The sequence below is a fragment of the Electrona antarctica genome (genome assembly GCF_951216825.1).
Source record: "Electrona antarctica genome assembly, chromosome: 6".
Classification (NCBI taxonomy): domain Eukaryota; kingdom Metazoa; phylum Chordata; class Actinopteri; order Myctophiformes; family Myctophidae; genus Electrona; species Electrona antarctica.
In genome coordinates, this window is record NC_136811.1 from 54,124,132 (window position 1) to 54,150,428 (window position 26,297).

At 43.4% G+C, this 26,297-nt stretch overlaps 1 protein-coding gene across 1 annotated transcript in view; it reads left to right on the plus strand.

Annotated features, from left to right (window-relative positions):
* LOC306924294 (uncharacterized protein) overlaps positions 1 to 18,270 on the plus strand; it is a 31,961-nt gene extending 13,691 nt beyond the window's left edge. The window contains exons 7-10 of the mRNA XM_079502763.1: positions 1,380 to 1,456; positions 13,365 to 13,519; positions 13,939 to 14,088; positions 17,538 to 18,270. Coding sequence (XP_079358889.1) covers positions 1,380 to 1,456; positions 13,365 to 13,519; positions 13,939 to 14,088; positions 17,538 to 17,681 — 526 coding nt within the window. The 3' untranslated portion in view covers positions 17,682 to 18,270. The remainder of the gene's footprint in view (positions 1 to 1,379; positions 1,457 to 13,364; positions 13,520 to 13,938; positions 14,089 to 17,537) is intronic.
* Positions 18,271 to 26,297: the final 8,027 nt, after the last annotated feature.

Genomic DNA, 26,297 nt, shown 5'->3' on the forward strand with positions numbered 1-26,297 from the left:
CTCGGGATGCTGTGGCTGCTGGCGGCGTGTTTCCACTCCGTGCCCATACCCGAGGCGGGGTTGGCGAAAGGGCCTTTCTGTGTGGAGTTTGCATGTTCTCCCCGTGTCCCCTAGGGACTCACAAAAAACATGCAGTAATCCTGGTCTCTAAACCGCCTCCCCCTGGCCAGCCGGGGCGCCTGATGGAGGGGAAAGGAACTGGTTGGAATAACGTGTTCCTTCCACGCGCTACGTCCAACCAGGGAAACTCCCCCCTGTCAGGTGTAAAGGAGCAACTTTGACACTCAGTCAGGCATGAAGGAAGCATGAGTTCAAGTCCGTTGCTCTTCCCATGTCCCCCATATATGGGGACTAGTTTGGCGGAGGGTGTGTAGAGCCCAGGATCACAATAGATAATTGACACAGGGGTGAAAAATGGGTTACAAAATCGTGGGATAAAAATTATTTAAAAAAACCATATCGATATCTATGTGTCTACATCTCTTCAGGAACACATGTTTAGTCTTCTGTCCACTGAATTAAACAGCAACACCACATCGTTGCTGTCGGGAGGAAACATCATACCTCCATTTTTTAGGTTTTTGATTTGTTTTTGTGGCATAAATCAGTGCTATTGAACACCCGTCTGTGTGTTGTTTCGAAAATATTGAACCAATGGAAAGTAGTAAAAAGTGCTTTGGACAAAACCTCTTAACTCCATTGGACCCTCCGAATGTCTGCTAAAGCAACTACCTCTCCCCCTCTCATGGAAGTAATTGACAATATAGAAAGTCACAACACCAACGTTGATGAGGTTGTAAATTGCTTTGTTTTCAAAATATAAGGTTTTCTTAATTTCCTGAAAAATGTATATTTTTAATTTCCTGAAAAATGAACATTTTGGAGATATGAGGTTTCCTCCTGACAGCAGAGAAATGTAATTTATTGAATTTGACTTGTTAGAACACACACTGTACTGTACTACAGTACTAGAGCAACAAATACTTTATCTTGTATCTTTGAGCGGTGTCAAACCGCTCCAATGAACAGCTATGTGTGTGTCTGTCCCTATATGTATACCGTCCGTTTGAGTACGGCAATACCACTGGGTGACCTAAAGTGGCACTGTTGAGCAGCCTAAATGGCTACCGTACAGCTGTTGTACTTCCCACTATAACTGTAACAATAGCACAGTAGCCTACAGTACAGAGTAGGCTTATACAGTACACTTACGCACGCACGCACGCACGCACGCACACACGCATGCATGCACGCACATGTATAGCAACTTGTTAGGAGTTGGGAAGACATTTTGTAGAATCAGGTGGTCAGGTCTTTAGTAAAAGGAATTCGACACGTTTTTTGTTTTTGTTTTATGTTTTACATTTAATTTATTTCAGCTACCAAGTGGTCACCGGGTCCAGGAGACGCCGCTGCACGCTGAACGGATGGGACGGTACTGTCCCAAAATGTGGGGGTAAGAGCACGCACGCACGCACACACTCACATGCACGCACATGCACGCACGCACGCACGCACACACACACACGCACACGCACACACAGCATTGCAGCTTCCAATGGGTGTGAATCCTTGTTGTGAAACATTTCCAGTACTAGAGTACATCTAAAGAGTTAAGTCTTAAAAGGACAAAAGAGTGGCCGCACACACTGATAGCCAAAGAGTGGCCACACACACTGATAGCCAAAGAGTGGCCACACACACTGATAGCCAAAGAGTGGCCGCACACACTGATAGCCAAAGAGTGGCCACACACACACTGATAGCCAAAGAGTGGCCGCACACACACTGATAGCCAAAGAGTGGCCACACACACTGATAGCCAAAGAGTGGCTCACACACACTGATAGCCAAAGAGTGGCCGCACACACTGATAGCCAAAGAGTGGCCTCACACACTGATAGCCAAAGAGTGTCCGCACACACTGATAGCCAAAGAGTGGCCGCACACACACTGATAGCCAAAGAGTGGCCACACACACACTGATAGCCAAAGAGTGGCTCACACACACTGATAGCCAAAGAGTGGCTCACACACACTGATAGCCAAAGAGTGGCCGCACACACTGATAGCCAAAGAGTGGCCGCACACACACTGATAGCCAAAGAGTGGCCGCACACACACTGATAGCCAAAGAGTGGCCGCACACACACTGATAGCCAAAGGGTGGCAGCACACACTGATAGCCAAAGAGTGGCCGCACACACACTGATAGCCAAAGAGTGGCCGCACACACACTGATAGCCAAAGAGTGGCCGCACACACACTGATAGCCAAAGAGTGGCCGCACACACACTGATAGCCAAAGGGTGGCAGCACACACTGATAGCCAAAGAGTGGCCGCACACACACTGATAGCCAAAGGGTGGCAGCACACACTGATAGCCAAAGAGTGGCCGCACACACACTGATAGCCAAAGAGTGGCCGCACACACTGATAGCCAAAGAGTGGCCGCACACACACTGATAGCCAAAGGGTGGCCGCACACACACTGATAGCCAAAGAGTGGCCACACACACTGATAGCCAAAGAGTGGCCGAACACACTGATAGCCAAAGGGTGGCAGCACACACTGATAGCCAAAGAGTGGCCGAACACACTGATAGCCAAAGAGTGGCCTCACACACACTGATAGCCAAAGAGTGGCCGAACACACTGATAGCCAAAGAGTGGCCTCACACACACTGATAGCCAAAGAGTGGCCGCACACACACTGATAGCCAAAGAGTGGCCTCACACACTGATAGCCAAAGAGTGGCCTCACACACTGATAGCCAAAGAGTGGCCGCACACACTGATAGCCAAAGAGTGGCCGCACACACTGATAGCCAAAGAGTGGCCACACACACTGATAGCCAAAGAGTGGCCACACACACACTGATAGCCAAAGAGTGGCCTCACACACTGATAGCCAAAGAGTGGCCGCACACACACTGATAGCCAAAGAGTGGCCTCACACACACTGATAGCCAAAGAGTGGCCACACACACTGATAGCCAAAGAGTGGCCTCACACACACTGATAGCCAAAGAGTGGCCGCACACACTGATAGCCAAAGAGTGGCCACACACACTGATAGCCAAAGAGTGGCCTCACACACTGATAGCCAAAGAGTGGCCTCACACACTGATAGCCAAAGAGTGGCCGCACACACTGATAGCCAAAGAGTGGCCTCACACACTGATAGCCAAAGAGTGCCGCACACACGCTGATAGCCAAAGAGTGGCCGCACACACTGATAGCCAAAGAGTGGCCGCACACACTGATAGCCAAAGAGTGGCCGCACTGCACTGATAGCCAAAGAGTGGCCGCACACACACTGAAAGCCAAAGAGTGGCCGCACACACACTGATAGCCAAAGAGTGGCTCACACACTGATAGCCAAAGAGTGGCCGCACACACACTGATAGCCAAAGAGTAGCCGCACACACACTGATAGCCAAAGAGTGGCCGCACACACTGATAGCCAAAGAGTGGCCGCACTGCACTGATAGCCAAAGAGTAGCCGCACACACACTGATAGCCAAAGAGTGGCCGCACGGCGCACACACACTGATAGCCAAAGAGTGGCCGCACACACTGATAGCCAAAGGTGGCAGCACGGCGCACACACACTGATAGCCAAAGAGTGGCCGCACGGCGCACACACACTGATAGCCAAAGAGTGGCCGCACACACTGATAGCCAAAGAGTGGCCGCACACACTGATAGCCAAAGAGTGGCCGCACACACTGATAGCCAAAGAGTGGCCGCACGGCGCACACACACTGATAGCCAAAGAGTGGCCGCACACACTGATAGCCAAAGGGTGGCAGCACGGCGCACACACACTGATAGCCAAAGAGTGGCCGCACGGCGCACACACACTGATAGCCAAAGAGTGGCCGCACACACTGATAGCCAAAGAGTGGCCGCACACACACTGATAGCCAAAGGGCAGATTATTTATTAGGATGCAGAGTAGGAACCAACGTTTCGGCAGGTACAACTGCCTTCTTCAGGGTAGCAGTTGGTTCCCCAGCCAAACGTTGGTTCCCCAGCCAAACGTTGGTTCCCCAGCCAAACGTTGGTTCCCCAGCCAAACGTTGGTTCCCCAGCCAAACGTTGGTTCCCCAGCCAAAAACGTTGAGAACCCCTTATTTAAGCATTATTAGCTATTGACATTTTGTAAAAATGTGGCACAAATCTTTGAATATACATTCTTTCAGAGCGAAACATTTTGACTCAAATCTTTTGCTTCTGGGGGGTCCCTGGAACACCATATTTTCAGATGGTGGCCTCCTCACAGGAGGCCACGGGTTTGATTTGTAACCCGCAGCACAGATTCGTTTTAACCCGGCCACGCATGGTCGGGAGCCACGGGTGATTTGTAACCCGCAGCACAGATTAGTTTTAACCCGGCCACACATGGTCGGGAGCCACGGGTGATTTGTAACCCGCAGCACGGGTCTCTCTGCTGCTCTAATGTTTGCCTACTCTGCTTCTGTTGTACCCCTGGAACAGGGGATAATAGTATGTGAAACAATACGCAGACGTCTTCTCTCATTCAAGGCTTTGTATTGAATCAATTATCAAATAATCAACACATCATAGATAAACATACATATTACAGCATCTTCACAATCAAGGTACGTATGAATCATCATCAATTATACAGGACGAGAACCAGGTAAGTGTATAGGTAGCTCGGTGTCCATAATAACACATTTAACTTGGCTTACTGTACATTCCATATCCCTGAGATAAATACTGTATATAGGTAAGCATGTGTTAATAATCATTTTAAACCAACACTTTTAGCTCTAGATTAATTATCACTTTTAACTTCAATAAACTTATGTCTTCTTTTCATACCATTTGCAATGTGACTTTAACCAGCCTAAAATGTACCCAGAAAACATTAGTGCAATACAGAACAGTAATGATAACTATGCACCACTTCTTCAGAGTTGTGCATTCTGGCATCCAGCAAAACCGTAACCCCTTTTCTATGAGTGACGTCATCACAAACAGCGACGTGCTGTCTGCTGACATGGCTTGTGCTACGTTAGCTTAGCTTAGCTCATAGTATACATGTTGTGGTCAGTGAGTAAGCACTACAAACGCTATTAATGTTCTTTCTCCCATCAAAACACACAAAACCCTGAGTGCAAAAATAGCATGAAACTATGTATCCACAGGGTAACGTTTCCCCATATATTTACCTGGAACAGGGGATAATAGTATGTGAAACAATACGCAGACGTCTTCTCTCATTCAAGGCTTTGTATTGAATGGAGATTGGTGCTGCGGTTCCCCCTACAGGCAGGCTGAAGGCATGAGCAATCGATCGATCTCACAGACATTACTAGTCAGTTATCTTCACTGTAGAAATACTATGCACTGTATGCAGTTCACTATCATGCAGAAATATGTAGAAATACTATGCACTGTATGCAGTTCACTATCATGCAGAAATATCATTCTATTACACACACACACACACACATACACAGGCTGCTGCGGACACAGACTCTAGGGCTTCACTCACACCTTCGCATCTAGCATACAACATTGTTGGATGCTACCCAATGCATTTCCAATGGAAGTCACATGGTTTGACACAACATTTTTGTTGTACGGCTTTTGACTATGTTTCAACTGCCCCCCTCCCCCTCTCATACAACAAAAATGGTGTGTCAAACCATGTGACTCCCATTGGAATTGAATTGCGAGCTTGAATTGCATGATTGCATCATGTATGAGGGGGAGGGGGGGAGTCGAAACACAGCCGAAAGGCGTACAACAAAAAACCATGTGACTTCCATTGGAAATGCATTGGGGCAAGATGTAAACAAACCCATTTGAAAATAGCCGATCTACAAGCTCACAATGCGTCGCGATGCGATGCATTGTGAGCTTGTAGATCAGCTATTTTCAAAAGATTTTGAACTTGTGAAAATGGGACATTCTGCAATATGAGTACTTTAACTTTTAAGTACATTTTGGTGACGGTACTTTTGTAGCCTATACTTTTGCTTGAGTAATTTTTTTGTATACAGGACTTCTACTTGTAATGGTGTACATCTAGTATACTTTTACTTAAGTACAATTGAGTAGCCTACTTTTCCCACCACTGTGTCTAATTAAAAAAGAATGTTAACTGTGTTTATTGTCAACTTGTGGTCCATTGCAGATCATTCGGCCATTAACGACCTGACCCTGGAGAGAGACCAATTGGAGACCAGCTATAACAACACAATCCTGCAGAGAGACCAATTGGAGACCAGCTATAACAACACAATCCTGCAATTACAACATGAAGTAAACCAGCTTAAAAGAAAGATAGCAGGTGAGAGAGATAACACACCTTGCTGAAGGAATATTAAGGTGTCTATTATTATTGATATTTCAATTATTGTCAAGGAAGTGTGAGTGGCATTTAAAATTAAAGCAGCACTATGTAACTGTTTAACTACTATATAGAATATTTTGTCCCATACAATTATTAAGTTACACGTTACAATCATCCTTCCATAAATGTAAAGACTCAGGGGGGGTTCCTGCTATAGAGCGTCGCAGTCCCGCCCCTACCATGGACCAGGAAATGATTCTCCGTTCATTTTCCTCATAGACATTTCAGAAAGTATTTATTTAAAGACGTTTACGCCGCGGACTAAGCCAACTCGAGTCGTGACAAATCATGACAACAAACACAATTTTTGGGGCCGAAAAGATAATTAGAAAGAAGAAAAAAACGGCAGGTTACAACACTTTTTTTGTTTTTTTTCTTCTTTGTAATTATTTGTTTGGTCCAAAATATTGTTTGTGTTGTCATGAGTTGTCACGACTCGAGTTGGCATTGTCCGCGGCGTAACCGTCTTTAAATAAATACTTTTTGAAATGTCTATTGGAAAAATGCATTGGGATTCATTTCCTGGTCCATGGTAGGGGGCGGGACTGCGACGCTCTATAGGGGCTTGACATTACGCACTGAGCATTCTTTGGTCTAATAGACGTCTAATATTCGTCTAAAGGGTCGTCTAAAAATGCGATAAAAAACGTCTAAAAATGAAAGTTTTTTAGACGTCTATTCTTAGATTAGACGTTGATTAGCGGTTGTTTAAACGTCTATATATAGACCGTCTATATATAGACGTTTAAACAACCGCTAATCAACGTCTAATCTAAGAATAGACGTCTAAAAAACTTTCATTTTTAGACGTTTTTTTATCCCATTTTTAGACGCACGTCTATTGCTCAGCGGGTAGGCCTCATCATGGCACTTTGCCATGGCATTAAAGCAGAACTGCCAGTCAAAGCGAAGACTGGCCAATCACAGGGCGTCCTCGCCGGACATGCCTGCAGAGACTCTTTGCTAATCTAGTCAAAGACGTCAATTGGCTGCCATGTTATTTGTGTCCAGAGTGGCCACTGATATCCCAAACTACAATAGTGTTGCTTTAATTACATATATAGCTACTAGTTAAACATATCTTAAATAATGAAAATGAGCAGAAACACTATTTATTCAATAAATAAATACATGAATTAATAGGTCTGCCCCCCACTACATCTCTGGCTACTGTATGGCGACTAATACTATCAAACAAACGTATTAAGTTACCGCGGCTAAGTCGAGAAATGTTTACCTTATGTTTATCAAGCAAAAGTCACCAACAACTATAATTATTATATCTACTCTACATGTCTTGTTTGATGTTTAGTCAAGTTGTGTCCCAGTGGATGGAAGAGGTTTGGAGGCAGCTGTTACTACAAATCTACTGAAAAGGCAGGCATCACTTGGCAGGCAAATAGGCAACTGTGTCTGGACAAAGGAGCAGATATGGTCATTGTTAACAATCAAGAGGAACAGGTTAGTGGATCGCTGTGTGTGTGTGTGTGCGTGCGTGCGTGCGTGCGTGCGTGCGTGCGTGCGTGCGTGCGAAGATGTTGATCATATAAGATGTTGATCTTTGGATAATGAATAGTGAAAACCTGAATGCATTATGAGAACATTTATTATGTTTCTATCATGTCAATTCAATTAATCAGGAATTCATCCGCGGATTTGCCGCCCTTGGATCATGGATTGGTCTGAACAGGACTGGGGGCAAATGGACGTGGGTGGATGGAACACCACTGACAACAACACAGTGAGACATTTTACTAAGTTGTTCAGAGCGCCGCAGTCCCGCCCCCTTTCCAGACCCGGAAAATTATTCCCTGTTCATTTTCCTCATATACTTTTCAAAAGATATGTATTTAAAGACGTTTCCGCTGTGGACAAAGCCAACTCGAGTTGTGACAAATCATGACAATAAAGTCTATGAGGAAAATGAACGGGGAATTATTTTCCGGGTCTGGAAAGGGGGCGGGACTGCGACGCTCTATTGTCATCAAGGTCACTATATACTGTATGTGTATATTTGAGTGTGAGTGGATGTGATTTAAAATTAAATGCCTAATTTAGTTGTTGTTTACTCTTCAGGTTGTGGGCCACAAGCAGGCCTCATACTGATGCAGACAGGAACTGTGCATACTGGAGCAGTCTTGGAGGATGGTCTAATTCACCATGTACAAACACAGGCCACTGGATGTGTGAGAACTGAGGAGTCATTTATCTTAAAGAACCACTTCACCACTTTTCAACCTATCTTCATAAAATTGGTCCTTTTTTCGACTTTGGTCTGCGTCTCATATAGGAGGGCTGTGTGTGGGCAGTCCAGTGACATCATCATTATCAGATCTTTTTTAAACAAGATTTTTTTTTATGCAGGAGCCTATAGCCTATTATGGGGAGTGTATACATCTGTATGCATCTCGGACTATACCTTTACTTTTTGAGGTTCCAAACGGCGCTACAGTCAACTAAGGATATAGAGTTTAAAGGTATATTCAGTGATTTTCACTTAATTCAAATATCACTTATTTTTTCTTATTTTTTGGATAATCCTCCCTACTATAAAGTGTGCTGACCATATAAGGAGTTCCTCCTTGTCCCCAGTGAGCCCCTGGGGTCAAAAAACCCTAGTTTCGGTTTGGGCTTTGGATGGCAAAGCTTTCATCCAATCAGGATGAGAGAGGCCTTCCTCCAATCATGATCGAGTGGGGCGGGCCTTGGTGTGTGTGCTGTTGGTCTGTTGTACTTCCCTCACTGTAGAGCGTGTGCATGTGCACATCTTGTAACCAGGGCGGACTGTTTTTTTCTCCAAATCACCCAAATCACTGAATGCTCCTTTAACTGGTTCATACAGGCCACCTCCTATTAGAATGTCAGAATGACTCCTCATTGATTGGTTCATACAGGCCACCTCCTATTAGAATGTCAGAATGACTCCTCATTGATTGTTCTTCCCGTACTAAAGACAGTGAGATTTCAACTTTTTGTTAATGTTTTACTTCATTGAATCAAAGGTTTTGGAAAATGAAAGTGGTTACGTTATATGTGGGTTTTATGAAAAGTATAGCTTGGACTAAATCAGTTCTTCATTGAGTTATTTTTTAAGTTATTAAAACAAGAAATTATAATATGCATATTCTGTAATCTGTAGTATATGTATAGTAGATTGTTGATGAGGTTTTAAGTACAAACACGTGACTTATTTTTTATTACAGCGATTAATTAATAATGTTTGTAAACTGGGTTTTTATAAACTCAACAGTGGAAGTATTTAATAAACCTTTGACAATAGCATAGTTCCAGTCTATTAATTTTCAACTTGATCTGACAGTCCTGTGTAAAATATTCAAAGGACATTCTATGTATCCTTGGGGCACGGACGGTAACACCACACTTGTATTCTACCCATAATGGCAGATTCTGTCAATGCATTTCAGTGGGAATGTTTCTTATTTTATTTATTTTTTAAATGGCAGCAAACCAAAAAAAGTGTGACTGCACAGTGCGACTGCTATAGAAGGCACTGGTCAGACTCAGTGCGCTGTATTTATGCGTTTATTATTCTTTTTTTAATCCGCTTTTTTCCAAACTTTTTGAAACATTTTTGAACAATTGTTATTACTGTATTTGTTACCTGTTACAGACAGATTTTATATGGTAAGTTGAACTGATATCACATTGAGAACATACAGAATATACAGGCAGATCAACAGTGGATGAAATTAAAAACAATGTTTAATTAAACTCCAAACAGTCAAGGCCTCACGTCCCTGTGATCTTTGGAGGGCGTGAGGCCCAGACCTAGATAGAAAAACAGTCTATGCAACCAGACCGCTATGCTTCTGTTTTACAAACCATGCAGTATTGTAGCCTATACAGCAATTAAAGGCTGATGAAACTATCTCATATTTTGACACTACTTGCTTTCTTCACTCTATGGCAGTGGTTTTCAAACTTTTATTTATATCATGGTCATTCTTTATTCATTCTGGATTGGACTTGTAAATTGAGTAATGAGTTAAGAGTCCATTTGGTTACCAACTCCATCATTTAGCTGGTGACCATACCTGGAACACCCTCAAGGACCACTGGTGGTCCCCAGACCACTGGTTGAAAACCACTGCTCTATACGGGAGAAAACTGATGACAAAAAGATTTTAAAAAAAAGGAGAAGTACGACTAAAGTTAGTAAATTTCACCAGAATAGGGAAGCTATAGCATGTGGTTAAAGCTGCACTATGTAACTTTCCTCTTCTACCCTAGACTCACTAGACTTAACCCATTTTGACCTGGGAACGATACTACAAATGTCTTCTAAATCCTGACAGTTTTCTGAAAAACCCATGTTTCTATGTCAGTGGTTCTCAAACATTTTCATGTCAAGGACCCCCAAGATTAAATGTAATTGGCCGCTGACCCCCGCCTGAAAATACGTTGTTCCAGAGACCCCACCAGAAGTAAAGATTTGAGTTAAAAACGTTCGCTGTGAAAGAATATATATGCAAAGATTTGTGCCACATTTTCACGATCTTTCAAAAATAGCAGATCTACAAGCTCGTAGCACAGCACTCTGTGCCGTGCTATGAGCTTGTAGATCTGCTATTTTTCAATAGCTAAAGTACAACATAATGCTTAAAACACCAAAAGGCGTTCCCGCCCAAAATTAATTAATTCACTTATTCCATTCGTTTTAATTTCTACTGTTGGTTATGATGTGAGGAAAGTGTAGATGAATATTATTGTAGCCAACAGATACTACAGTTTTTCGCTAATAATTCCCAGTAGGATGAAGGTAAACACTTGAAACTTCCTGGGCACGTAGAGTACGTTGCTGTACACATACTGACGCCATGAGGGCGTTGACCAATCAAGAGATAACATGCATATGTTACAACCATGACGCGTTACAACCATGGCGGCTCTCCCCTATACCCTATACCTTTAAACATATACCTAATCTATTTACATTGTATTCTTTATATTCAACATGGAGTTGTATTGACTTAGTGGCACACCTATCTATCACTGATTCAGCATGGATAAGCAAGTTGTTCTACGGTGTCAGACATGGAGCCAGACAGCAGCCATGTCCTCTGGGAGAGAGGTGACAGACACACTGGTTGTCTGACAGTTGGTCTATAAAGGATCCATTTACTATTTACTATTTGCAATGATGCATTTAGCAGATGCTCTTATTATCCAGAGTGACTGTCTGATACCGTGAGTGAGAGATCAGAATAAGCAGAGTAAGCATGAACTCTATAGTCAATGTGTGACTATCACCAATTGTCACATGAATAGAAAGCAGAGAGAACAATTTAGGCATTTAGCAGACGCTCTTAATCCAGAGCGACTTACATTAAGCAAGAACAAAAAGCATGGCAATACATCACATACAGTACATAAAAAGTAGTTATCATGAACATGCGTAAGCTAAGAACGTAACCGTGGAATATCTATATAATGAAACTAAACTATACTATACTATACTATACTATACTATACTATACTATACTATACTATACTATACTATACTATACTATACTATACTATAAAGTGCTATGACTACATACAATGCAATTCTAGTGCTGTCTACGTAACATGCTATAAGTCTGTATAAAATGCTATCTAAGTCTACATAACCATACTGTAGGTTTTGAATAAACTAGGACAGCAGTACAGTACATACTTTTAAGGCAATACATATTCCATTGTGTTTCTCGTCTTGATTCATTTCACATTCACGCGTTGTAGTTTAAACTTTGTTCAGTACTTTTCAAAGAGTTATATTGAAGTCTGTTTATGTTGACACTCCCACTCTAGCTTTTTTTCTCAGCAGAAAGTAGCTCTACGCACAACATAGTGTTTTCTTCTTCATAACCAGTAAGATGCCTAAGGGCGAGACCCCAGCACGCCACGCATCCACCTCGTTGATGGCAGACTGCTGGGCGAGACCCCAGCACGCCACGCATCCGCCTCGTTGACGGCAGACTGCTGGGCGAGCGATGGCTCTTTGGCATGGGGGGGGGTTTAGATCAACATGTAATGAATTCTGTACTGGCCATATAAGGAGCGTGTCTTGAGTGTACAGGGTTTGATCAAGGTCAATCAAGGTCAGATCAACATATGGAATGTCAGAACAGATCTAAGGGTGGCAGCGGGGACATTCTCTTGAGCGTACAGGGTTTGATGAGGGCCCAGGTAGGGCCGATGAGGGCCCAGGTAGGGCCGATGAGGGCCCAGGTAGGGCCGATGAGGGCCCAGGTAGGGCCGATGAGGGCCCAGGTAGGGCCGGTGAGGGCCCAGGTAGGGCCGGGCCTTAATTTTCGGGCCTGTTGAGAACTCTAGTTTTCGCCGGCTGCCGGGCCACGCAGGCTTCACTATAATAACTTTGGGACAGGCCCGTCTAGAGTTTAAATGGACAGGTCAAAAGGGAGACATCGAAGAGGAAGGATGGATGGGGAAGGATCAACATAATGGAATGTAGGAACTTATGGTCTTCCATATGGGCTTAATTGTGACAGCAGATCGCATTAACTATGACATCAGATGTCATATGTGGCAGCGGTGGCCGAACGGATTGCGGAGCGGTCTTGATACCGGAAGGTCGCCAGTTCGAATCAGCGGTCCGACACGTTAAAATTACCACCGCTGAAGTGCCCTTGAACAAGGCATTGAACCACTACGATGAAATGTGTTCTATGAGCAGGGCCTGGCTGGAAACAAGTTCTTGAGCTTAGCCCAGATACCCTGGGTAAATATAGTAATCATTTAATTTAATTTCATTTCATTTGTGCAATGCAATGCATTGCTTACAACTGCATATGCAGTTCACTATCATGCAGAAATATCATTCTATTACACTTCTGTCTGTCTGTCTGTCTGTCTGTCTGTCTGTCTGTCTGTCTGTCTGTCTGTCTGTCTGTCTGGCTCTCTCTCTCTCTCTGGTCTGCATCTCTGTTGTGTGTTTGAACATGGCAGCTTGTTCCACTCCCCTCGGCGTAGAGAATGGGCTGATATTGGACAACCAGCTGACGGCCTCCAGTGCGTACGGTGCAGACTACAGCGCCTCCAAAGCCCGTCTGAGCAGTGGTTACTACTGGTACCCTAAAACCACCGATCGACAGTGGTTGCAGGTAAGGAAGGATGGATGGATGGATGGATGGATGGACATAGAGTATAGTAAAAACATTGTGAAATAGTATATTTAAACGTGTCTTGAGGGGAAAAGATAAAGAAGAGGTCTTATACTATTAAACAGCAATATTTAGGCTTTTTCAACAGCTGTAAACCTTTTGCTGTGTAATTAGAATTATGATGATGATGATGATGATGATGATGATGATGACTCGTCTCAAAACAAGGTTACAATCTGATTAAGTGTACTACAACCGGAGAAGTGTACTAGAAAATAATAAATAAATAAATAAATAAATAAATAAATAAATAATTAATAATAATAATAATAATAATAATAATAATAATAATAATAATAATAATAATAATAATAATAATAATAATAATAATAATAATAATGACTTGTGTTGGTGTGCAGGTGGACCTGAAGAGTCGTAAGATGATCACAGGCATCATCACCCAGGGAGCCAAGTGGGGGTGGTCTAATTATGTGACGCACTTCAAAGTGTCCTACAGTGACAACGGAAGGTCCTGGACTGTCATCAAAGATGCCAACGGGTCAGAGAAGGTCAGTTCGGCTGGACTATGTCTTGGTCACTGAAGTTAAACTTGGCCTTTAACACTAGCGCGTCGGAGCGGTCAGGCTGACCGATTTTGAAATTTTGAAGTGGATTTTCTTTGCCCATGAAGTCCTGAGAAAGTTCCCCTTGCATGACTTTTTCTAAATGTTCGATTCAAACCATCTCTGTTTTTTTTTTCATCTGAAACGTTTTGGAAATATGATTTTAGACATAATTCTACTAAAATGTCTGCTCTTTTGCGGTCCGTGGGACCGCTCTTAGAGCCCTCACCCTTTCTCCCCCACAAGCCGTGCTGTTCACACCTTCCTCCCGGCTGGAGACGGGCATTGTTCAAGCTAATGTGTCATTTGCATTCCAACCTACATGTGGAAGTCCACATGTAGGCAAACTTACATTACAAACTTACATAAACTAAATGTTGTTTTAGATGTTATATTTCTTATATGCGGTTTGCAGAAATAACGATGTCTGACTTTATTTCTCGAAACGGAAAAAGAAATATGTTGACTATACACACCATCTTTAGCATAATTATGTTGGAATAATAAAGTTTATAGCATTGTGACTATGTCGCGCATATTCATTTCATATATCAGCGCATCAAAAATATTTTTACTTTATTTTTCGGAGGGCACGCTAAACGAACAGTGTAAAAATGACATGAATCAATGACATGAATCATTCCAACGCGATAGACCTCCTTCCCTATAATGTATCCCCTCTATATAAAAATGACAATATATAACGCTAATGTCGTATTTATTTTATTGTCTCAATACAAAGATGGACAGTGTAATTGCTGCGCAAGGGTAATTAATTATAGTGACATGTGAGCGCTATATTGAATATATAGCGCTCAGATCGTCACTATAATTATAGTTTGGTAAACTGAAATGAAAAAGAAAATAACTTTTCTGCACGCGACCAGTGGAACTGATTTCCACGCATCACGGCTCTCTTTTTTCTCTCTCCCTCCCTCTCTCGTGGAGAGGGAGAAAATATCCAAGTAACTGACGGTGAGGTATGCGGAAGTGCATTTTAGATAACGCTGTAGCACTATTTGTGGCGGTGATGCGTCACATGACTTGATCTATCCTATGGTGTATATATAAACCGTGCTGCTGCTACGGATCTCTCTGCTGGCACAATAAATCAAATATATATAAATTACATCGATCATAGGCGGCGGCTAGGCCAGGCTTAGCCTTCCCAACAATTATGCTGGGTATTTTTAAAATATATATAGGCTAATATGTGGCTAGCCGGCCGCTCCCAAACTCCCAACTCCTTTGTCTGTAGCCTAAACTTTTCTGATTTGCACGCACGCACGCACAGCTGTCGCGCATATTCATTTCATATATCAGCGCATCAAAAATATGGTGAAATATGGTGTGTTGACTGACTGGCGTATTGTTTCCACCTATCTATTGAGCATAGCTAAATAAATACATGTTGAAAAATAACTTTGAGTTGTCCTGTCGAGTTGAAACGCTGCCTTGAATTAGTTGGAATGTGACATTTAGAAGACAATGGCAAGTCGTCAACCCCCCGCCACGGGGGGAGAGGTGTGAAGAGATGCAGGGAGAGAGTGGCCAATGGAATTGCACGAAAAACACCGGTCAGCCTGACCGTTAGCCGTCATAGTAGTAGTGATTTTAATTCAGACATGCTAGTGTTAAAGGATCGCACGCTCTGCGAGATATTCTCTGAAGTTCGTCGAAGCAACATGCTAAGCAACATGCTAAGCAACATGCTAAGCAACATCAGAGAACATTAGCAAAACCCCCCATGGGTATACAAGAACAGGCACATATCAAGACAGTAATGAGATTAACTTGAGTCATGCAAATTTGAAACAAACAACTTGAATGCATTTTAATATAAAGCCATGAATTAGAGCTATATCAACAATGAATTCTGGGAGGCATACTATGGTCCGACGGAGCATTGGTTCGAAGGAGCATTGGTTCGAAGGAGCATTGGTCCGAGGTGCATTGGGGGTCGGGAGAGGGTTGGGGTTAGGTTTAGGTGTGCTGCCCCGTGGGAGGTTAGGGTGAGGGTTTGAGGTATGTTGTCGTTCGGACCAATGCTCCGTCGGACCAAACACATGAACCCATGAATTCTAGCTTACTTTATCAACATTGACGTCTAGTGAACTTAGAGCTGCATGCTCACGGCAATTTCAGTTCAACATTCACTTTACACGTTTGAGCTGTATAAGCAAGACATTGACATGAATATTTAGCTTGAATCAGCAGACACATTCCCAAGTATTTGAGCCTATATGCCAGACTGATCAAAAGGTGGAGGCTGGGGTGGAGGAGGTTTGCTGGCAAGCTTTGCCATCAAACCGCACTGCAGCAGCAGTGTCTGTGAGCGGTGAAGTATGCTGTATAGTGTACGACTCTAACCTCGCCTCACCAGGCTTTCCACCACCTCGGAGGAAAGCCTGGTCTCTGTTTCAAAAGTCTGTATGATCCTGTCGGGAGCGGATGATATCGTTACGTCATGTTGTAGTATTGTTTTGTAGGCGACAGGCAGGAACAACAGGCGGCAACTTCCCTTTCCCTCAAACAATAAAAGCTCTCGTAGCCTGTAGCTTTTATTGAGAAAAATCGGTTTGAGGGAAAAGGAAGTTGCCGCCTGTTGTTCCTGCCTGTCGACTATCATCCGCTCCCGACAGGATCATATAGGTGCCCAGGCTAGTACGACTCAGTATGAGCTTGTAGATCTGCTATTTTTCAAAAACCGTGAGAATGTGGCGATCAACCAAATTACCTCCTCGGGAGCAAGCAGTTCATTCTTTATTATAATTATTAGAGATGTCCCGATACTGTATCGGTATCGGAAAAGTATCAGATCGGCCCTTCTTTGGTCATATCGGTTCATATCGGTATCGGCAAATATGCCAGTCTAACCACAGATCCGACACAGGGGTAAGGGGTTGACACTATAGCAGGTAAATAAAATGCTGGGCCATGTGGAGTTTGCTTTGGAGTTGCCCAAACTGCAAGTGCACATTTGAGTGAGGAGTCTGCTATAAACACAACACGAGATATATAGCTAGATGGCTATAAACACAACACGAGATATATAGCTAGATAGCTATAAACACAACACGAGATATATAGCTAGATGGCTATAAACACAACACGAGATATATAGCTAGATGGCTAAAAACACAACACTATAGATATATAGCTAGATAGCTATAAACACTATTCCCGGTCGGTGGGCTTCAAAATAAGATATTTTTTTCTTTATGTATTATTATAAATATTATTCTCTGGTATTGGTATTCGGTATCGGTATCAGCTAACTAAGAAATTGTGGTATCGGGATCGGATCGGAAACGAAAAAAGTGTATCGGTCATAGTCATCCCTATAATAATTATTAACTTTTCTCCATTCTGATTGGTTGTCATTCTGATTCCAGATCTTCACTGGTAACACCGGCTACTACGACAAAGCGAAGAACCCGTTTGACTCGCCCATCACCAGCCGGTTTGTGCGCGTGCTGCCGACCGCGTGGCAAAGACACATCGCCCTAAGGATAGAGCTGCTGGGCTGTGAAGATTAACCTCAACTGTTTATGTTGCAGAACAAACGTTTTATTCATTCACCCATTAAGGACTGAGGACGATTCTATACAAATGCCTTCCAAATCCCACAGTTTTCTGAAAAACCTCATGTTTCTATGACCAGTGGTGCTCAACCTTTTTCATGTCAAGGACCCCAGAAATTATATGAAATTGGCCGCCAACCCCCATCTGAAAATATATTGTTCCAGGGACCTCCCCCCCAGAAGCAAAGATTTGAGTTAAAAAAAAGTTCGCTCTGAAAGAATTTATATATTCAAAGATTTGCGCCACATTTTCAAGAGCTTTCAAAAATAGCAGATCTACAAGCTCGTGGCGCGGAGCTTGTAGATCTTCTATTTTTCAATAGCTAAAGTATAACATAATGCATTAAAACACCAAAAGGGGTTCCCGCCCTGAATGGGTTAAAAAAACAAGTTTTATTCTCTCTTTTTTTAATTTTGTTCGTCTCACAAACGACTTTCCCATGATTCCTGAGATCATGGCTTGCCACGGACATACGAGTGTACCTCCAAAATACATTTCACGTTCTGTCCATAGGGGGCACCACAAACACACAAGGTTTCACTGTATGTGGTAGAAATACTCCCCCCCCCCCCCCCCCCCCCCAATATGCATATGCAAAATGCCCCGAGGCGGATGTAGCAGAGCGCAGTGGTATATTAGTATCGCAACGCAAGGCAACCCAGCCTGGCGGAGATATTCAGTGGTATATTAGTATCGCAACGCAAGGCTACTGGCTATAGGCAACCCAGCCTGGCGGAGATATTCAGTGGTATATTAGTATCGCAACGCAAGGCTACTGGCTATAGGCAACCCAGCCTGGCGGAGATATTCAGTGGTATATTAGTATCGCAACGCAAGGCTACTGGCTATAGGCAACCCAGCCTGGCGGAGATATTCACTCGCTTTTCTACTTGTTCAGTATTGCTGCTTCAGAGGTTGAGGAGCCAAAACCAAATGTTTTTTAGTACCCTCATACTTGCATAATAAGATGCACTGTAACAATAAAACATATTGATTGTTGAATTTTTTTTTCTTCCTTTTTTATATTAAGAAAATAAATATAAAAGATTTTGTAACCCATTTTTCACCCAGTGCCAATTGCCTATAATCCTGGGCGGTTTATACTCTCCCTCTCCCAACCTGGGGAGAGCCCCGGACTGAGCTCATGCTTCTATGACGAACGAGTCCAAGCCGCTTCTTTTCACCTGGGACGTAACGCATGGAAGGAACACGTTATTCCAACCAGTTCCTTTCCCCTCCATGAGGCGCCCTCGGCTGACCAGGGGGGCCCTTTCCCCTCCATGAGGCGCCCTCGGCTGACCAGGGGGGCCCTTTCCCCTCCATGAGGCGCCCTCGGCTGACCAGGGGGGCCCAGTTCCTTTCCCCTCCATGAGGCGCCCTCGGCTGACCAGGGGGGCCCAGTTCCTTTCCCCTCCATGAGGCACCCTCGGCTGACCAGGGGGGCCCTCACAGTTCCAACCAGTTCCTTTCCCCTCCATGAGGCGCCCTCAAACTGTTGTGTTTGTTCAATTGATTATTGCCACAGACTGACAGACAAACAGAGCTTTACTGGAATACTCTTGTTTGTTTAGCCACTCAAAACATTAGCCACTTCACATCAAAACATATGAATTGATTCTTATGGAACCAAATTTAACAATTATTATGTTTATGTGATTTTCATAATGTTGTAGGCCTACTAAGTTCCGACTAGTCAAATTTAAATTGTAAATTGTTTTAACCTGCCACACATGCAATGTCGGGAGCCACGGTGTTGTCGGGCTAATACCTGTCAGACTGTTAGAATGTCTAACAGTAACAAACGTACATGTGAAACGACCCTTAGCCAGTCCAAAGTGCTGACGTCGTAATGTTTGTCAACCATCCATCAGTCATATGAGGCAATGCGTGTGTTGTGTTCCATCTAGTCACTGTGTGTGCTGGAGAGACTCCACAACAACACACTGCTGTCACTCACTGGACTGGACATTCATATACATTTGGTGTTTAATGCAGAAAGAAACCATGCAGGTGAAAGCATACGGCGGTCTGCTTTTCATCCTCTGTGTATGGATGCAAACTGGGAACCTAGTGAGAGCACAAGGTAAGAGCATTCTGTTAACAATATCTTTACTGTTAACTTTGTCGCTGATGTGGGTTGGAAACCATTTAGGTGTGTTTTGATTTTGACAGCAAAATGTTGATAATAGTCATAGTATTTTGAATAAAATTCCATTTTATTGTAGTCATATTTGAGTCATCTGAAATGTTTTAGTTTGAGTCTAGTCTAGTCGACAAAAAGATTATTTTGGCGTGGCCTTTTTACACTTGTTTGCATGCTGAAAATAGCCGATCTACAAGCCCCAACATTTAAACTGTCAATATATTTAGTCTTTAGTTTTAATCATCATAGGTGTTTTTATTTTGTTTTTATCTCATTTATGTAGATGAAAACAGGTCATAGTTTTAGTTGACACACACTGGTCCAAACCTGCTGCTTTTTTGGAAATGGAGCCTGAGTTCCAATGGATCCAAATGCAGTTATTATTTATTCACAACAAGCCAGACACACGTAGACACTTTGGGCTCCATTTTCGTCACCGCTGAACCCCTTATCCCTAAACTTCTTTGCCTATTTTTACTATTTTGCTAAACATTTTTGAATAGTTAAAATGGCCAGTCTACAAGCTCACAACGTGTCAATGTATATCGGCTAGTTGAACTATTCAAAAATGTTTTTAAAAAATAGCATCGTCATTAAGGTTGAAGTATAGGGGATTATTTTTGCAAACAAAAAAATAATATATGGAGATACATTTTCTGCCCGGGCCGCGGCAGTGACGATCTGTTTGTTTTTGAAGACCATGTGTCAGCCTTCTGATTGGTCCCTGACTGACTAACCAGCAGGCTCTTTCTGCCTTGTTCCTCCCTGGTTCTGCCCTGGTTCCACCTTGTTTATGTTGAATTTTCTAAAACGTAATTTTTGGGGGAAAAAACTAAAAACAAACATGATATGCCCATGCAGTCGCCATATGCTGCACCTGTGGTGTTCCTTTTTACTGACACCAAGTTTAAAATAAGAATTGAATTCACAGAATATCAATAGGAAGCAACTGAAAAACACCTCATTTCAATGGTAGTGGATGGAGAGAGAGGATTTTTGTCCAACCACAAAACGTCAACCAATGGGTGCGAAGAGGCGGGGCACAACCACGGGTCGGGACTTGACAAAGAAAGGGTGAATTGGTACACAATAAAATGTATTATTCTCTTTTTTCTTTCATTGTTCAGATTGTCAACTTGCATGGTTTACGTCCAGCGATCGCTACGACTCAAACTTCGACACGTCTGGTCTGAGGGAGTCGTACCTGCTGGGGTCGCAGGTCAGAGTGCCGTGTCAGATCGGATACGCCGGATCCTTTAGATTACTGTGTCTGAGCGACGTGGGGGTGAAATGGTTATACCAGGGTTCTAAATGTCACCGTGAGTTTGCACCCGTTCTGCTACAGTTTCTGTGTTCTCCCCACCCTCTCTCTCTCTCTCTCTCTCTCTCTCTCTCTCTCTCTCTCTCTCTGATAGCAGGCAACAGTGCAATACTCTCTCTCTGTCTCTGGCACAACAGCGCCCCTACTGGTACTCATGGGTCACACATGAGTCACACATATTAACACGAGTCACATAGGTTAACACGAGTCACATAGGCAGGTGAACACGGACATTGCAGTTCCTTGGAGTGGTTGCACCACTCAAAAAATGTTTAGCTGCCTGTAAATGCCACTGTGTGTGTGTTTACCTGGCTGTCATGTTGGATACAGCAGTACATTCGTGCAGGCCGCAGGGCGTTGCTGAAAATGAGCACTTGTGCTCAGCTACTATACCCTGGGTAAATATAGGATTAAAAAAAATAAAAAAAACTAGAAAAAGTGCCCTTCTGGGCACAGGTCTCCACCAGGAGGATAGGAGTGTGTGTGATGTTTGGCAAAATGTTTAGGAGTAATATAAACATGTTTTTTTGTTTCTTGCAACAATTTTCTTCATTTTGTTGAGGAAATGCAGAGCCAGATCACTCATAGCATCTCTGAGGATAGAATTCTGGATGAGCAGGACATGTGCAGCATTTTGTACAAAACAGGCTACTCCTGAAAACTGTGGAAGGCAATCTTAGCTAATCAGTGTAGAATCTGAGAAATCCAACAGGCTCGTCTTGATCACATGACTACAGAGATCATGTGTACCGATTTGCGTGAGATTTGGATGAAATCTGTGCGACTAACAAACAGTGTGTTTTGCAGAAATCGGCCTCATGGTGGCGCTATAACCGGCAGATGTGGAGGGATGCAGGGAAAATGTTTTTCCATGGCCTCTAGGGAGTGCGTATACATAAGTTGTCGATAAGTTATGGGTAAAAACAGGAATTGGCCTGTTATAGCGCCACCGTAAGGCTGATTTGGGAAATAAATAGTGGCATGTCGTCCTCGGCCTAGTGGAAATGTGTGTGTATGATTTGATGGAAATTGGACATCACGTTTGTGATTTGTGTCATTTTGTTCGAAACGGACCAATCATGTGAGCTTTGGAAGCCAATCTTAGCCAATCAGGATGGAAGATGGGAAATTGTGCAGATCTGTGTTGATCACATGACTATGGAGATAGTGTATACCGAATTGTGTGATGTATGGATAAAATGTGTACGAGTTATCTACAGAAATGTGTTTTGCCTAAATCGGCCTCATGGTGGCGCTATAACAGGCCGTTGAGGAATATTTGGGGCAGAGGTTCGTCGTTGGCCTCCAGGGAGTGTGTGTGCACAGTTTGGCATGGATCGGGCCAACGGTGGCGGAGATTAGCTGATAACGGACGGACAGAAGGACGGACGGACGGAAGGAAGGACACACGGACGGACGGAGTGCAAAACATACTCTCTCCCCATGCCTTCGGCCTGGTGGAGACAATAAGCGGGCGTAGCAGGTGGTCTTTGGCCTCACTCACGCTGTTGCAACATGCATACAACATTTGTCTTGTGTCTTGTCCATGTTTAATGGCCGCCGCCCCAATGCATTTCCAATGGAAGTCACATGGTTTGACAAAACATTTTTGTTTGATGCGGGGGAAGGGGGGCACAACACAGCCATCAAACAAAAATGTTGTGTCAAACCATGTGACTTCCATTGGAAATGCATTGGGGCGGCCATTAAACATGGACAAGACACAAGACAAAATTTGGTGTATGCATGTTGCAACAGTGTGAGTGAGGCCTCACACGTAAGACACACGCCAGACACACTGGGAGGCATACTATGGTCCGACGGAGCATTGGTTCGACATGCGTCCGCACCTCGGACTAGCGCCTGCTCCCGTGCTTGCGGTTATGGTTAGGTTAGGCGGTTTGAGGTGGGTTGTCGTTTAACCGGCCAATGGTATGTCGGACCAAACACATGCACCCAGACACACTTGTGTCCTGTGTGTTGTGTGTGTCATGGCCGCCTCAATGCATTTCCAATGGGAGTCACATGGTTTGAAGACACAACCTTGTTGCATGGGGGGGAGGGCAGAAGACAGCCATGCAACAGCCATGCAACAAGGTTGTGTCATGAAACCATGTGACTCCCATTGGAAATGCATTGAGGCAGCCATAACACGGACAAGACACAAGACAATTGTCTTTAAGGTGTGAATGAGGCCTTTGCCTTTGATTAGACAGCAGTCCGTTATAGAGCGCAGCGGTCTGTTATCCAGAAATAACACACCGCTGAATTCAGCGACTGACCAGTCAGAATCAAGCATTCAACCAAGTCGTGTGGTCACCCGGTGGTGATACTGTTGTGTTTCTACAGCTAAGGGGTGTGGTCACCCTGGTGGTTTGTTTCTACAGCTAAGGGGTGTGGTCACCCTGGTGGTGATGCTGTTTGTGTCTACAGCTAAGTCGTGCGGTCATCCTGGTGATGCGGACTTTGCAGAGTTCCAGCTGGTGAAGGGAGACGATTTCGTCTACGGGTCAGAGGTGGAGTACACGTGCAAACCAAGGTATGTTGACGAGCGATGACACACATGTAGGCAGTGTTGTTTTTGTCGACTAAAACTAAGACGAAAAAATGTTCGTCGACTACCTTTTTCCACTGACGAAAACTAAATGGAAACTAAATGAAAACTAAGCTATGATGACTAAAACTAAGACTAAATGTATTGACAATTTTGTCAACAGCTGAAAACTAGACAAAAATGTTAGGAAGGGACTAGTGGACAAGAGATCCAGTATAATTAAGTCACAGGTGTTACCGATGATACTGAATAACTCATTCAGTGCCAGACTAAATAATAATTTAATTCACCTGCAGTGCCACGGTCTATTCAGTGCATTCAGCGCCTTTATCCAAGGTGCTTTACATACTGTAGAATAGATCATTACATTCATCCATTCAGCTGCGGCCAGTCGTTGGAGTAGCACTTTATAGTACACATAGTATAATATATTATATAGTATAGTATGTATAGTTTACATAGATACTCCACTGTTACGTTCTTAGCTTACGCATGATTCATGATAACTACTGTTTATATATGTGATGTATGCCATGCTTTTGTTATTGCTTAATGTAAGTCGCTCTGGATTAAGAGCGTCTGCTAAATGCCTAAATTGTAAATTGGTGTGCACCGCTCCCCCGCACTTTTATATCATATTAACCTTACCTGTTAATGTTCTTTTGTTTTATTTGCATTACACTTTTAGTTACCAAATGGTCAGCAGGATCAATAGACGGCACTGCGAGCATTTTGGATGGGATGGTGTTGTCCCTGTCTGTCAGGGTAAGATGGATCTCATGTGTTCACTCATTCTGATCTGTATATGCGTTTGTGAGTGGAACATCGAGTGGCGAAGTGAGTTTAACGTCATTTAACGTTGTTTAATGCACAGGCACAGGCAGAGCACGGAACATGTTGTTCTTTACGTGTGTATGAGGCCGTATATGTCTAACGCATGCACCCCGTTGGGACTACAGCGTTCCACATTCATTTTCTGCAGGGGTCTGTCTACTACAGCCATTATAGGTTTCCATTTGGTCATGGAAGTACTGCAGCCCCCTTGTTATTTTGTGTCCAGCCATACATTGTCCAGAGATACACGTGGAGGACGACATGCAGGTAACCGGAGAGCACCTGGAGGCCACCTCTGGCCACGTGCTCCAGTTCAGGTGCAAGCAGAACCATCTGGAGGTGGACGGACCCAAACAGATCTACTGTGAAGAGACTGGACAGTGGAGTGACAAACCTCCAACGTGCAAAGGTACTGTAGGCTACAGACAGACAGACAGACAGACAGACAGACAGACAGACAGACAGACAGACAGACAGACAGACAGACAGACAGAAGGTTGTTTCATTAGATCAAGATTTGATAAAATATAATTTCCCTCAAAACATGACTTAGGCCATCATTTTAAGAATGTGACGAAATTCAAAACTGATTGATTGATTGATTGATTGATTGATTGATTGATTGATTGAGAATTGTATTAATAGTGCAGTTCATGGAAAGTACAGGTCAATACAAAATCTGCTAAGAAAAAAGCACTAAGACTTGTTTATACATGTTGTGTCCTCCAACACTGAATAGAACATCTTGTTGTCAGTGTAATCATTTCTGCATCTCTATTGTACACCTCTATTTGTTGAAAATATGCAATGGCTGGATCTGACACTTCTTACGCCGAATCAAGTACAAATAGGCAACATCAACATGAAGACATTATTACATTCTTTGATTTACAAAATGATTTTGTTTATAAATGCATTGTCTTTAGCTGCAATCACCTGTGTGTTTTATTTTTTGCTTCCAGCAAGAACATGTGGACCCCCTGGTGACGTTCCGTTTGCAGAATTAAATCCTACGAAGGGAGATGATTACGTGCTTGAGTCAGAAGTTCAGTACTCATGCCAAACAGGGTATATGATGGTGACACATGGACTGTGTCGATTCCTGTGCACATGTCTGTTTCCTATTTCAGTCTCTTGTCCACTGAATTAGACAGCATGAATTTGTATTGTGCTTCATGTGATTGTGAATAAGCTGAGAGAGACCCTACTGGTGTGCTGTTTGTGAAACAAGCTTCTAAATATCTGAAACCCTTTACTTGTACTTCTTTGTTGTAAAAGCGCTCAAACTTTATTCTTTCTTGCCTTGATCTCCTAACACCCCTCTCTCTTCTTCCCTTTCTTTGTTTTCTTGTAAAAATAACACAATGGGGCGACTGTGGCTCAGGAGGTAGAGCAGGTCGTCCAATGATCCATGGGTCGGCGGTTCGATTCCCGGCTCCTCCTGTCTACATGTCGAAGTGTCCTTGGGCAAGACACTGAACCCCAAATTGCTCCCGATGTGCTGGTTGGTACCTTGCATGGCTTCCGCCGCAATCGGTGTATGAATGTGTGTGTGAATGGGTGAATGTAATGCACAATCTATGTAAAGTGCCTTGGATAAAGGCGCTATATAAATGCACCATTTACCATTTACCATTATGCACTAAATATAATCTCTTTTTTTCTTGTAAAGCTGTGATGTGACAATAATGCTGATTCTGATTCTTTGAATGCTGGAA